The sequence below is a fragment of the Lissotriton helveticus genome, chromosome 7, assembly GCF_964261635.1.
Source record: "Lissotriton helveticus chromosome 7, aLisHel1.1, whole genome shotgun sequence".
NCBI lineage: Eukaryota > Metazoa > Chordata > Amphibia > Caudata > Salamandridae > Lissotriton > Lissotriton helveticus.
In genome coordinates this window covers 742,631,391-742,643,987 of record NC_136068.1, presented here as the reverse complement: position 1 = coordinate 742,643,987, position 12,597 = coordinate 742,631,391, and the positions used below count along the sequence as shown (strand labels likewise).

Below are 12,597 nucleotides of genomic sequence, written 5' to 3'. Positions count from 1 at the left end.
AGTACTTAGACGCCGCCCTCGCTCGCTGACGTCAGTTCTTCTTTTTTCCGCGCCACCTAGCACAGATCAGGAGAAGCTCTACCCCTTAGTCATTTTTTGACTAAACTTTTTGATCTTTTGATCATTTCTCTACTCGAATCTTTGACTCAGACGGTGCCGGTAGGGATGCCCGGGTTTAAACCCTGTTCCAAGTACGACCGACTGATGTCGGTTACCGACCCCCATCGCCGGTGCCTCCAGTGTTTAGGCCTTGACCACGACGACCACACCTGCTCCAACTACCGGGCCCTGACGTCTAAAGCTAGGCGGGAGCGGTCCCACAAGCGACTTGAGCTCCGGCAGTCGGCGCCGCTCCAGGTCCCGTTCCCACAAGAGGTCGAGGGACCGGTCGCGGGGGTCGGAGTCCTCGCAGCTCCGGGAGTGGACATCGGTCGTCAGGATCCAAGTCCTCAGGTAAGAGGCACTAGAGGTCGGAGCGACGTCATCGTTCCTTCGACCCACCCCTCGCGCGATGAGGCCGGGGGTTCGGGTGACACCACCCACACGGCTCCGACAGAGTCGCGGACGTCGCCACCTGCCCCACACCTTCCGGTCCCTGGGCATGGTGCGACGCCAGAGGAGGTCGAGCGGTACCTCGTGGCCATGAGGTCCCTCCCTTCTCAGCTGGGTTCCGTGGTGCCTCCGGGCCAAGCGGCCCCGGCAGGAGGGCCTAGCGGGTCGGGTGCTTCGGCTCAGACGCCCTCGGGTGCTTCGGCTCCGGCGCCGCTGGCGACTTCGGTCCCGGCGCCGCAGGCCCTCACTGGATCAGCTTCCGGATCCGGGTCGTCGCCGGTCGACCTCACGACCTCACCGGCGCCTACTATGGACACCGTCCCCGATCCTACCCTCGGTCCTGTTCCGGCGCCGCTCTCGACGTCGTTTGGAGATTTCTATTTCCATGAACCGGCCCCATCTGTTGACCCTGAACTGCAGGAGATGGGTGACGAGAGAGATTGGGAGGGGTCTGTGGACCCTCTGGCACAGGAGTGCCAGTCTCAACAGGACTTGACATATGAGCTTGGGGAGGCCAGTGGACTTGACACTTCGCCAGACACTGGATTTGTCTCCCCTCCCACCGTGGCTACGGAGGAGGGGGCTGCTTACAGTGTAGTGTTGACGCGGGCGGCCAAGGCCTTACACCTTGAGCTCCCCGTCGCGGCCGTGAGGACTAACCTCCTCACCGAGGTCCTTAAACCGCAGGCAAGCTCCACGAGCCTCTCCTGCCGTTTAATGAGGCCTTGTGTGCCGTTCTTGTGGGCACTTGGTCCAAGCCCGCCACAGGTCAGCCTGTGGATAGGAACGTGGCCAGACGCTACTGCCCGGCCCCGGGCGACCCTTACTTTTTGTCCACCCATCCCACCCCCGAGAGACTTGTCATCCAGGCCTCCACTTCCCAGACCGCATTCCCGGCGGCTCTGCCCGATCGGAAATCCAAGAGGTATGAACAATTCGGGAAGAAGGTGTTCTCGTCCCCGAGTTTGGTACTGCGGTCAGTCAATACCGCATGCCTCTTGGGCCGCTACACCCACACCCTTTGGTCGCGGACCTGCTGCCACAATGTCCGGAGGAGGCCCAGGCAAAACTCGCCCAAGCCCTTGAGGAGGGTCGAGATGCAGGGCAATATTCCATCCGGTGTGGGCTGGATACCACGGACTCACTGGGCAGGGCAATGGCATAGACGGTGGCGGTTCGACGCCACGCCTGGTTGAGGTCCGCCAACTTTTCGGCCGATGTCCAGGCCACTCTTCTGGACATGCCGTTCGATGGTCGTCGCCTCTTTGGTGACAAGGCAGACCATGCGCTTGAGCATTTTAAGGACTCCTGGGCTACGGCCAAGTCCTTGGGCCTCTCGGCCCCACGCCAGCAAACGGATGCCTTTCGCTCCTTTCGTGGCCACGGAAGGGGCGCACCCACACGTGCTGCCAGCCACGCACCGCAGAATGTTCAACAGCGCGGGGGCGGCCGTGGAAACCGCCGTAGCGACGGTCGGGGACAACGGCGAGGCCAATCCACACCTTCCCCTGCAGCACCTGCCTCAAAACCCTCCTAGTCCGTGCTTTCAGGCCCATGTGATGCCAGTGGGGGGCAGGGTTCGCCATCACCTCTTCCACTGGCGCACTGTCACGTCGGACAGGTGGGTGCTGCAAATCGTGCGAAGGGGCTACTCCCTCCCCTTCGAGGCGACCCCTCCAGCCATGCCACCGCACTTCCACCGCATGTCGGGGGATCACTTGCAACTTCTGCAAGAGGAAGTCACGGCCCTCTTGGCCAAGTGAGCCATCGAGCGCGTACCTGGGCCGGAAGTAGGGTGTGGTTGTTACTCCCACTACTTTCTGGTACCCAAGAAGGGCAAAGGGGGCCTACACCCTATCTTGGACCTACGGAACGTCAACGGCTTCCTCCAAAAGGAGAAGTTCAAGATGCTGACTCTAGCTCAGGTCTTAGCTGCCCTGGACCCCGGAGACTGGATGGTAGCGTTGGACTTGCAGGACGCTTATTTTCACATCCCCGTCCTGCCGGCCCACCGGCGTTACCTGCGGTTCACGGTAGGCCACTCGCACTTTCAGTTTACCGTGCTCCCCTTCGTCCTTACCAGCGCCCCACGGGTGTTCACAAAAGTGATGGCGGTGGTCGCAGCTCATCTGCGCAGGTTAGCGGTGTCAGTCTTCCCCTACCTCGACGACTGGTTGTTGAAGGCGGGCTCGCCCCAGACAGTCGTCAGCCACCTCCAGACTACGGCCGATCTCCTGCACCTGCTGGGGTTCTCCATCAACGTGCCGAAGTCGCACCTGTGTCCCTCTCTGAAGCTCCTCTTCATCGGAGCAGTTCCGGACTCGGCGCAGTTTCGGGTTTATCCTCCCGAACAGCGGGTTCGGGATATTCAGGCTCGGATTCCGATCTTTCAGCCTTTATCCCGAATCTCGGTCAGGTTGACGCTGCGGCTTCTGGGGCTGATGGCCTCCTGCATCCTTCTAGTGCATCACGCCCAGTGGCGGATGCGGGCTCTGCAGTGGGACTTGAAGTTTCAGTGGGCCCAGCATCAGGGCAACTTGTCCGACCATGTCTTGATCTCGGAGGGCACTGCAAGACAGTTGAAGTGGTGGCTCACGGACCACGATTGGGTCAGTGGCAGATCCCTCTCCCTACCCCACGCGGAGCACGTGGTTGTGACGGGCGCGTCCCTCCTGGGAGAGGCGGAGATCAGAGGCCTCTGGTCTCCGGCGGAGTCCCAGCTCCATATCAACCTTCTGGAGCTGCGGGCGATCCGACTTGCACTGAAGGCATTCCTCCCCTCTGTCCGTGGGAGTGTAGAGCAGGTGTTAACGGACAACACCACCCCCCATGTGGTACTGCAACAAACAGGGCGGGGTGGGGTCGTGGACCCTATGCCAGGAGGCTCTGCGCCTTGGGCAGTGGCTGGAACATCAGGGCGTGACCCTGGTGGTTCAACACCTGACAGGTTCTCTCAACGCTAGGGCGGACGAACTCAGCCGTCGGTGCATGATTGATCACGAATGGCGTCTGAACTCGGACGTGGCGCAAGGTCTCTTTCAGCAGTGGGGAGAGCATTGGTTAGATCTAGTCGCCACAGAAGAGAACGCGCAATGTCATCAGTTCTGCGCGTTGAAATTTCTAAGGCGGCACTCGCTAGGAGACGCTTTTCGTCGCGAGTGGAGTTGCGTTCTGTTGTACGCCTTTCCGCCTATACCACTTCTGCCCAGAGTGCTGAAGATCAGGCGCGACCGGGCCCAGGTTATCCTTGTGGCTCCGGGCTGGGCACGAAGGTACTGGTATCCCGAGCTACTCAGCATGTCAGTCGATCCCCCGATTCGTCTGCCTCTTAGGGAGGACCTTCTGTCGCAGCAGCAGGGGACGGTCCTCCACCCGAACCTGTCCAGTCTCCACCTACAAGCTTGGAGATTGAGCGGCGACGGTTGAGGCCATTTGACTTGCCTCCTGAAGTCTGTAATGTCATTCTGGCAGCCAGGCGTCCCTCCACAAAGTCGGTATATGCCTGCTGGTGGAACAGATTTGTGGCATGGTGCACAGCAAAGGCTGTGGATCCACTCTCTGCACCCCTTTCTGAGGTTCTCCTCTTCCTTCTTTCTCTTGCCCCGAAGGGCTCTGCTCTGGGCACTATCAAGGGGTACCTTTCTGCCCTTTCCGCCTTCTTAAGGCTACCTGATCAGCCTTCCTTGTTCAAGTCCCCAATTGTAAATAGGTTTTTGAAGGGCATCACACACATGTTCCCTCCTGTTCCTTTCGTGATGCCCCAGTGGGACTTGAACCTAGTTCTTACTTACCTAATGTGTGCTCCCTTTGAGCCGCTCCATAATTGTCCTCTCCGTCTTCTTACTTTGAAGACTGCTTTCCTGGTTCCCATCCCCTCTGCCAGGAGAGTGAGTGAGCTCCAGGCTCTTTCTTCCACACCTCCTTTCCTCTCTGTCCATCCGGACAAGGTTGTGTTGCGGACAAGACCCTCTTTCCTGCCCAAGGTTGTCACGGCCTTTCACATCGGGCAGTCCATTACCTTGCCCACCTTCTTTCCGCCTCCGCATCCCTCGAAAGAGGAAGAAAGGCTCCACCGTCTGGACCCAAAACGTGGGCTCTCTTACTATCTGGATCGCACACGCCAGTTCCGGGTGGATGACCAACTCTTTGTTGGTTACGTAGGCGCTAAGAAGGGAAAGGCGGTGCACAAGCAGACCATCTCTAGGTGGATCATCTTGTGTATCCAGGCCTGTTACTCCTTGGCTAAGAAGGAGCCCCCTGTTGGATTGAGGGCTCATTCCACTCGGGCCACGGCGACTACCACTGCCCTGGGCTGGGGAGTGCCCTTGCAGGACATTTGCCAGGCAGCTACGTGGGCCTCGCTGCTCACGTTTGCAAGACACTATTGCCTGGACAGCCAAGTCCGGAGGGATGGCTTCTTTGGCCGTTACGTCCTCCAGGACTTTCTGGTGTGATTATTGGTTCGCAGACCCACCACCGGGGTTGGTATTGCTGGGGTATCTATTCTAAGGTAAGGAATCTATCACTAACATGTCTCTTTCAGATGCACAAGTTACTACTTGTGTAATGATATATCTGTAAGAGACATTAGTTAGTGATAGATTCCTTACCGACCCACCCATCCTCCCCGTTCTACGAACTGATATCTAGGGTTAAGGTCATCCCCTTTCAGGGCCCTAGTTTGATGGCACCAGTGTTGGTTCTATCATGGCTCTGCGTATCTGGCGCGGAAAAGCTGTGTATCAGAACTGACAGCGCGCGAGGGCGGCGGCTAAGTACTCCGACGCCATTCCGACGCTGACGACAGACGCAGAGCCGCGGACGATGCCTGCCGGCGCGCAGGGGTATTGCTACGCAAAAAAATTCCGGATCCAGTCTGACGCCTGGGGATATTCTAAGGTAAGGAATCTATCACTAACTAATGTCTCTTACAGATATATCGTTGCACAAGTAGTAACTTGTGCATCTGTTATAAAGTGAGGAATTTGCGGTTAGAAGTCCCTATCAGAAGAACAAGTTACTTATCTTTTGATAAGGCGTTTTGTGGTAGAGGCTCTATCTAATCACAAATTCCTGACCGATCCTCCCCGATCTGCAAAATGGCTATTTACCCTGAAGTTCCTGTTAGATTCTGCACACTGGTCATACATCATTTAGTCGTTTCTCTGAGTTTTTGCTTTTGGAAACAGTAACAGAAGAAACTGATGTCAGCATGCCAGGGTGATGCCTAGGTAGGTACTGTGGAACTCACTTTCGACTTGGAGCCGATAAACTCCACCTAACTGCACGCATAGGGTACTGCTCCAGATTTCCGAGATTCAATCTGACGCCTGGGGAATATTGTTAATAATGAATCTGCAGTTATAGAGTCTACCAGAAAAAGCATTATTGAAGGTAAGTAACATATTCATTTATTTGAACAAAAGAAGCTATATCTAGTTCCATTATTAATGCTGCATCTTAGATGACTCCTTTTTATCTATCAACTTCAGTCTACAAATACGTTTTTTGTGCAGGCAGAATAAGCGAATGGATATGGCAGAACTGACCCACTAAATGCCATGTGTGGATTATTTTCTGTTTATTATGTAAAACTTTGGGGGGTTTTTTACATTTCTTTACATCGTTTAATTCGAAGTGTGATGGTTTAGAGTTGATTGGCTCCATATAAGTTAGTTTCTGGTTTGCCCCCTGAATGAATTTGATGTAACATTAAGTATTTTGAATCCTATTATCTTCTTTGCTCAGGTTGGCTCCTGAAGTTTCAAATTGTAAGACAAGACCTTAAGTTGTAAAATCATTGAAGGCCAACACTAAGTAATTATTGAAATACTTGGTTAAAATTCTTCCTTATGCTTGCATTTACGTGGCAATCTTAAAATTTGGCATAGCAATTCTACCCAGTGTGTTAAATATCTTAATTATTGGAGGCTTGACAGTGAGATCTTGGCCTCCTTGAGGATGACTGGGCAGAGGCTTTACAAAGCCCCAGAGAAATAGCGATACGGGTAAGATTTTGCATAGTTCAGCTCCGAATTCTTCAGAGGTCATACGTCCCTAGGACAGTGCAACATCGTATAGGTTATTGTGTATCTGAGAAATGTATGCGGGGATTTGGTGAGACCGGGACATTCTTGTATTTCCTTTGGGCGTGTCCTAAGATTCAAGGGTACTGGGAGAACCTAGCCAAGGTAATGTCTGCGGTGGTGGGCACCACGGTCCTGATGGACGCTAGGTGGCATGTCTTAGGAGTGACAGGGGACGTAGTATGGGCCAAATGGGCCACACATTCTGGCTCGCACTGGTGGGTTTAGTGGCAAAACTAAACATTGCTCAACTATGGTGCGCTATCGAGGTCCCATCGGTGGAGGGCTGGAAAAATGATTTAGACTGTTGTCAAAGGGCGGAACAAACTGTGTACCAGAGTAGAGGGTGCCCGCGGATATGGGAAAAGATCTGAGGAGCTTGGATGGACTACACGGGTGATTTTTTGATTGATTTAAGGGAACCTTTAATCAAAATGCATTGGTTTTAGGTCATCCGCAATCACCTTGGAGGCATTAGAGACCATGCGGAACTGTACATTGTGAACGTTGATATGTCATTGTATGCGCTGCTTCGCTGCTGAGTAGATTGTACCATCTTTAAGGAAGCATGTTGTTGGTGGTTAATAAATAGAATTTTAAAAAAATATATATATTAATTATCTGACTGTTATTCTTTCAGAATATGGGCCAGCCAATTAAGACTCGGTTCCAGGAATTTGAAGAAAGGCCAAAAGCATTTGAAGAATTGGGGAAGCACATCCAGCAATACATGAAGGTTGTCCTGTCTTTCAGGAACGAGGTATACTTGTAAAAACATTTTCCAATTGCTGTGTGTTGTAACTTGCACTTATTTTTTAATTGCAAACATGTAAAAAGTTGGTATTGAAACAGCCAAAAACTGAGAATGTGTAGAGTTGTTAAGATGTATCTTCCTATTTTTAATATGCCTTTGTGTGTAGAATGCGCTTCAGTATTTTTGGTAATTACACCCATGCCCAGTTCATCCACCACTTTGTCTTTGGGAAACCATGATTGGCAATTAGCTGGTTTTCTATGATAGAAAACTTGCTTAATCATAGGGACTGCTAAAGCTTCTAAACCCATGAAGTAAACATTGTTTGTGGCCATGATGTGTTTTATGTTCTACTTGTAGTTGATGATTGATATGGCTGTGGGACGTTTGAGTTTGTGAGGGGAAGAATTCTTTTTGAAGGCACCCGTGATTTTCCCATCTTAAAAATATCAAATGATAGATTTATGGCATGTTTCCCAGTTTACAGCATACACTACAGAAATGTGGCCAAGGTGTTTTTATTTGTGTGTTAGCCTGTTGGCTAGATGGATTGACAATTCTGTTGTAACCCAGTTTTTCTCCGGCCTATTTTTAGTATGTCTAGTTTTTTGCTGTAGAAGTACTTAAAATAATATGGTTTTCCACATCTTAATTCTGAAGCAGCAGCTGTTTTTATGGCATATTTTAATCCTCAATTGTTTTTCATAGGAGGAACAATACAACCATTTGGACGCAACTGATATAGCCAAGGTAGAAAAGTGTGCAAGCGAGGTCATGGAATGGATGAACAATAAAATGAACTTGCAGAGTAAGCAGAGTCTTACTGTGGACCCTGTTGTAAAAACTAAGGAAATTCGGGCAAAAACTCAAGTAAGAGCTCTTAAGTATTTTTATTGTGCACTCTTTATAAAAATACTTTGTTTTTTAAATACCGATTGTGACTGGTGGATAACTGTTATAAAAGACTTTGCCACGTTGCACTCCTGTGTAAATCTACATAATTTTGGGCTATTTTTCCTCTACATGTAATATTTACTGTAGTGAAAAATATGTTTTTACCTTTGTAACTTAACCAGTCCTAATTAGTTAATCAATAGAGCCAGCGGTCTGTAGAAATCTGTGAATAGAAGATTAAACATAAGGGGGTTTGAACCTTCTTTTCTGAACTACCACAAAACCAAAATTGCCTGTTTTAGCAAAGTTGGCAGTTGTAGGCAAAATGAAATCACCAACCTAGATCTATGTAAGTATAGCTTCTAGTCCGTCTAATATGTAATGTAATGTATGTATACTTGTAAAGTGCACTGTTACCTCGTTACGTGGCGTCCTGGCGCTGTATACCGCTGGGGAACCCGCCCTGGCTTTCCCTGTGAGAGGGCACCCCAAGGTGAAGCCAGGCATCCCCGGCGTTGCTGGGGCCGTTGTGGAGATTAAGCAAGCTATTGCCAAGAGTTGCAGAGTGGGACCCATGGTTAGCGTAGGCACCTAAGCGAGAATTATCGAGTCCGCGGACATTGACCCAAGACCCTGCCGCGTCGGGACTTGAACCCTGGTCCCGGGCTGACCTCTGCTTCAGGGTCTGCCGCTTCTAACCAGTGAGCCACACTTCTCCACAGATATAGCAGAGCCTCTTATAGATAATCTACTCAGGGTTGGGGGTGATGTGAGATGGGGGCGGGAGTAAATTGTTACCTTGCATAGGGCTCAAGATGAAATGAATCAATATTTCAAGAGTTTGAAGAATGTCTGTACTCTGAGGTTTTCAGCTCCTCAACAGTTATTTCCACTAAAAGAAATATTGCCATTATCCAATGCAAGAAATTGACCAGCTCCTAGCTTATTTATTTTTCCCACCCTGGCAGTGGGATTTCTTCCTGCTACTTCCATTTACTGAGAGGTGTTGAAATCAGTCTTCAAACTTTTAATCCTCCCTTTCCCCAGTAAATAAATACAATACATCAGGGAAACTCCACCTCCTCAATAGTGCAAACATTTTTCACAATTTTTCTTTACAATTAGCAGTTCTGAACATATTTAACCATTTGAACGTTGCAGTTATGTTCGGCAATTTGGTCTTATTAAAGTGTAAAAGTTTCCACTGTGTGATCCTCGGTCAGAAATGGGCATGGAGTTGAGTTTAAGTGTTATTTGGAGCATTCCACATTTGACACCTACTCCTAGCCAAGGTATGAGTGACAGAAGATGTCACTGATAGCCCATTAGAGTGGCTCAGTGCCTCTTTTATTTTACTAATGACAAAACGCTGTTAAACACTGTCTGGAGTCATTCCTGGGATCAAGTCAGCCCTCCCCTCATGCTGTCCCAAACTGAGGGTTGCAGACATTCGAAGACCTTTGGTATGGATCCTTATAGGACTTTGTCTACAAAAAAGGGATTGAAAAATATTTATGATGCTAGACCTAGACCCAATTTATTCATCCTTCTTTCTGCAGGACTGATCTGAAAGAAACAGGTTAGTAACAGATTCCTTACCTTAGAATATCCCCAGACGTCAGACTGGATCCGGAAACTTGTGCGTAGCAGTACCCTTGCGCGTCGGTAGGTGTCGTCTGCGGCTTCGTCGTTGTCGCCGGAGTACTTAGACGCCGCCCTCGCGCGCCGACGTCAGTTCCTATTTTTTCTGCGCCAGCATGCGCCGATCCGGGAACAGTGGTACCTAGTAAATTTTTGACTACACTTTTCGATCATTTTTGATCATTTTCGAAGTCGAACGACTCAGACGGTGCCGGTAGGGATGCCCGGGTTTAAGCCCTGCGTCGAGTACAACCGACTGATGTCGATTACTGACCCCCATCGCCCGTGTCTTCATTGCCTGGGGCCCGACCACGATGACAAGTCGTGCCCCGACTGCCGGGCCTTGACGTAGAAGGCTAGGTGGGAGCGGTCCCGCAAGCGCCTCGAGCTCCGGCAGTCAGCCCCGTGCCGTCGAGGTCCCGGTCCGGAAGGATGTCGAGGGACTGGTCGCGGAGCTCGGAGGATCGACACCACTCCTCGAGCTCCAAGTCCTCAGGTAAGAGGCACAAGAAGTCGAAACGACATCGCTCTTCCGACCCCCTTGTGAGAAGTTGGCCTGATATATGATGCTCACTAGTTCTAGTGATCACCTTGTATCAGTCCAAACAACCCTTATGGTGATTGGTTGTAAGTCAACCTTATAGACCAGCTATCCTAATGGTAGCATGGACAAAGCAGTCTTAGGCTAAACTCTTTTGGCATGTGATGCCAGCTGTTTTACCACAATATAACCCCTTGAATACCAGATGAAAGGACACCACACAGGTTGTTATGAAAATAAACAGTATATTTATTAATAACAAACACCTCTGAACTCTTTGAGGTCAGAGGGCTAAGCACATGACAATCTCTTAAAAAAAAATACGATAAGTTGCACAAATTACAATGGTGCCCTAGGGGCACGATAAACCATATACTAAGTAAGTGGAATGTGAAAGTCGATAGAGGAAATGGAGCTGTCCAGAGGCTGGAGGTTCGCTAGGACTACGCTATCTTCACCTTAGGTAAGTAATAGGAGGTCCACGGGACGCGTGTGCAGAGTGTGAACTCACACGCGAGATGCGTAACAACGTCTATGGACAGTACAGTTCAAGTTAAAGGTGAGTACGGACAATCCTGACTAGGTAGGACTAAAACGACTGTGGAACTGGACACTAGGACAGTTAAACTACCCTTGAGCACCGAAATGCTCTCGTTACCTCACCCACGGGCTGCGGGTGCATAGGTGTCAAAGTGTGTCGGGTTCTCGCGTTGAAGTCTATGGAGCCTGGAGGAAAAGATGCTGCAGGCGACCAGGAGGAAGATGTCCGGTGCGATCCAAGGGTGGATCGATGAAGAAGAGGACCTGATAGCAGAGGGGACAGTGTTAAGTTACTAGCCAGTGACCGGTGTGGAACCAGGAGGGAACCAGATGCTGTCGTCGCGATCAGGTGAAGAGTGGACGATTGTCTCTGCAGCCACGTGGACCAGGAGGTGTCTTTGACGACCAGGATGGAGGCACGAGCTGTCCCACGCAGGCTCTCGCTGTCGGCGGTGTTGGATCCGGAATCGGCGTCAACAGGCCTTGGCAAAGGCAACCCACGCGGTGAGTGGAAACGGCGTCTGGAAAGGACCAGGAGGGTCCGGGGTGCTCCTCTTTTGGAAGGGAGCAAGGGCCAGTCTGGAGCAACCAGACCAGCAGTGAAGGTTTCAAAGTTCGTCGTCTAGAAGGCCAATAGCCAGCCGGCAAGTGACCAGACAACGCGTCAAGCAGCAAACATGCAGAAGGGCCCCACGCAGATCTCGTGGATGCTGGAGGGCTGGTCTTCGGTGCAAGAGCTGCTCGGGGCTGGGGCTTCTCAGTCCCCAAAGCACTTGGTCGAGTTTACCTCGGGAGTCGTGCTGAAAGCGAAGTGCAGGTTCTTTCAAGATGGCCGGTCCCACGTGTCTCGTCGCACCCACGGATCTCAGCTGTGCTGCAGATGTAGATAGAGGTCGGAGAGGTCTGGGAATCCGGGTCTCGTCGGGCTCTGAAGTCTGGATCCTCAAGGGAAGACGACAAAGTGAAGCCGCTGGACGCTTGATGGTGCCTGCTTGTGCAGGGTGGACACTCCTTGTCCACAAGGGAGAATCTTCAGTCTTCTGTGGAGCAGAACGTCGAAGTCCAGAGTATCTTCTTGTAAAGTTGTTCAGGATAATCTAATTTGGAATGGGACCAGCTCCTACCTTTATTCTCCTAAAGGGGGCTGCACTACTGACTAGGTCCCTCCCCTGGGTGGGACCAGGAAGGTGGGTGGCTACACCCCCTCTCCTTTGTCCGGTTTTCACGCCAGAGCTGGGGCAGGGATGCCCCAGCAACTGGTTTGAACCGGTGTATGCACAGGACACCTTGTGTGCCCCAGGCATGTCTCATTCCTTTCAGGCCTGTCCTACCCAATACACAAAATCCTGTCTGGGGTGGTGCTAGCACCTCCCAAGGCAGGAAACCCTTTGTCCAAGCCTCGCTCGCTGGAAGGACTCCCAGCAGCAGGAGGTCAGACTTGTGTCTGTGGTGGTGGCATCCGTTTTGTGATGCCAAGGCTCGAGTTAACTTTAACCGGGGTTCTCAGTTACATGCATGTCGTGTCCCTCTAGAAGGGTGGAATGCTATCCCCGTCGCCAGAATTGGCGAGGGGGTAGTATTCCAATTCG

At 51.3% G+C, this 12,597-nt stretch overlaps 1 protein-coding gene across 1 annotated transcript in view; it reads left to right on the top strand.

Annotated features, from left to right (window-relative positions):
* The window catches only part of HSPA4 (heat shock protein family A (Hsp70) member 4), a 424,381-nt gene that overhangs the window by 369,831 nt on the left and 41,953 nt on the right, over positions 1–12,597 (top strand). The window contains exons 17-18 of the mRNA XM_078653080.1: positions 7,279–7,398; positions 8,101–8,262. Of these exons, the coding sequence (XP_078509206.1) occupies positions 7,279–7,398; positions 8,101–8,262 (282 nt within the window). The remainder of the gene's footprint in view (positions 1–7,278; positions 7,399–8,100; positions 8,263–12,597) is intronic.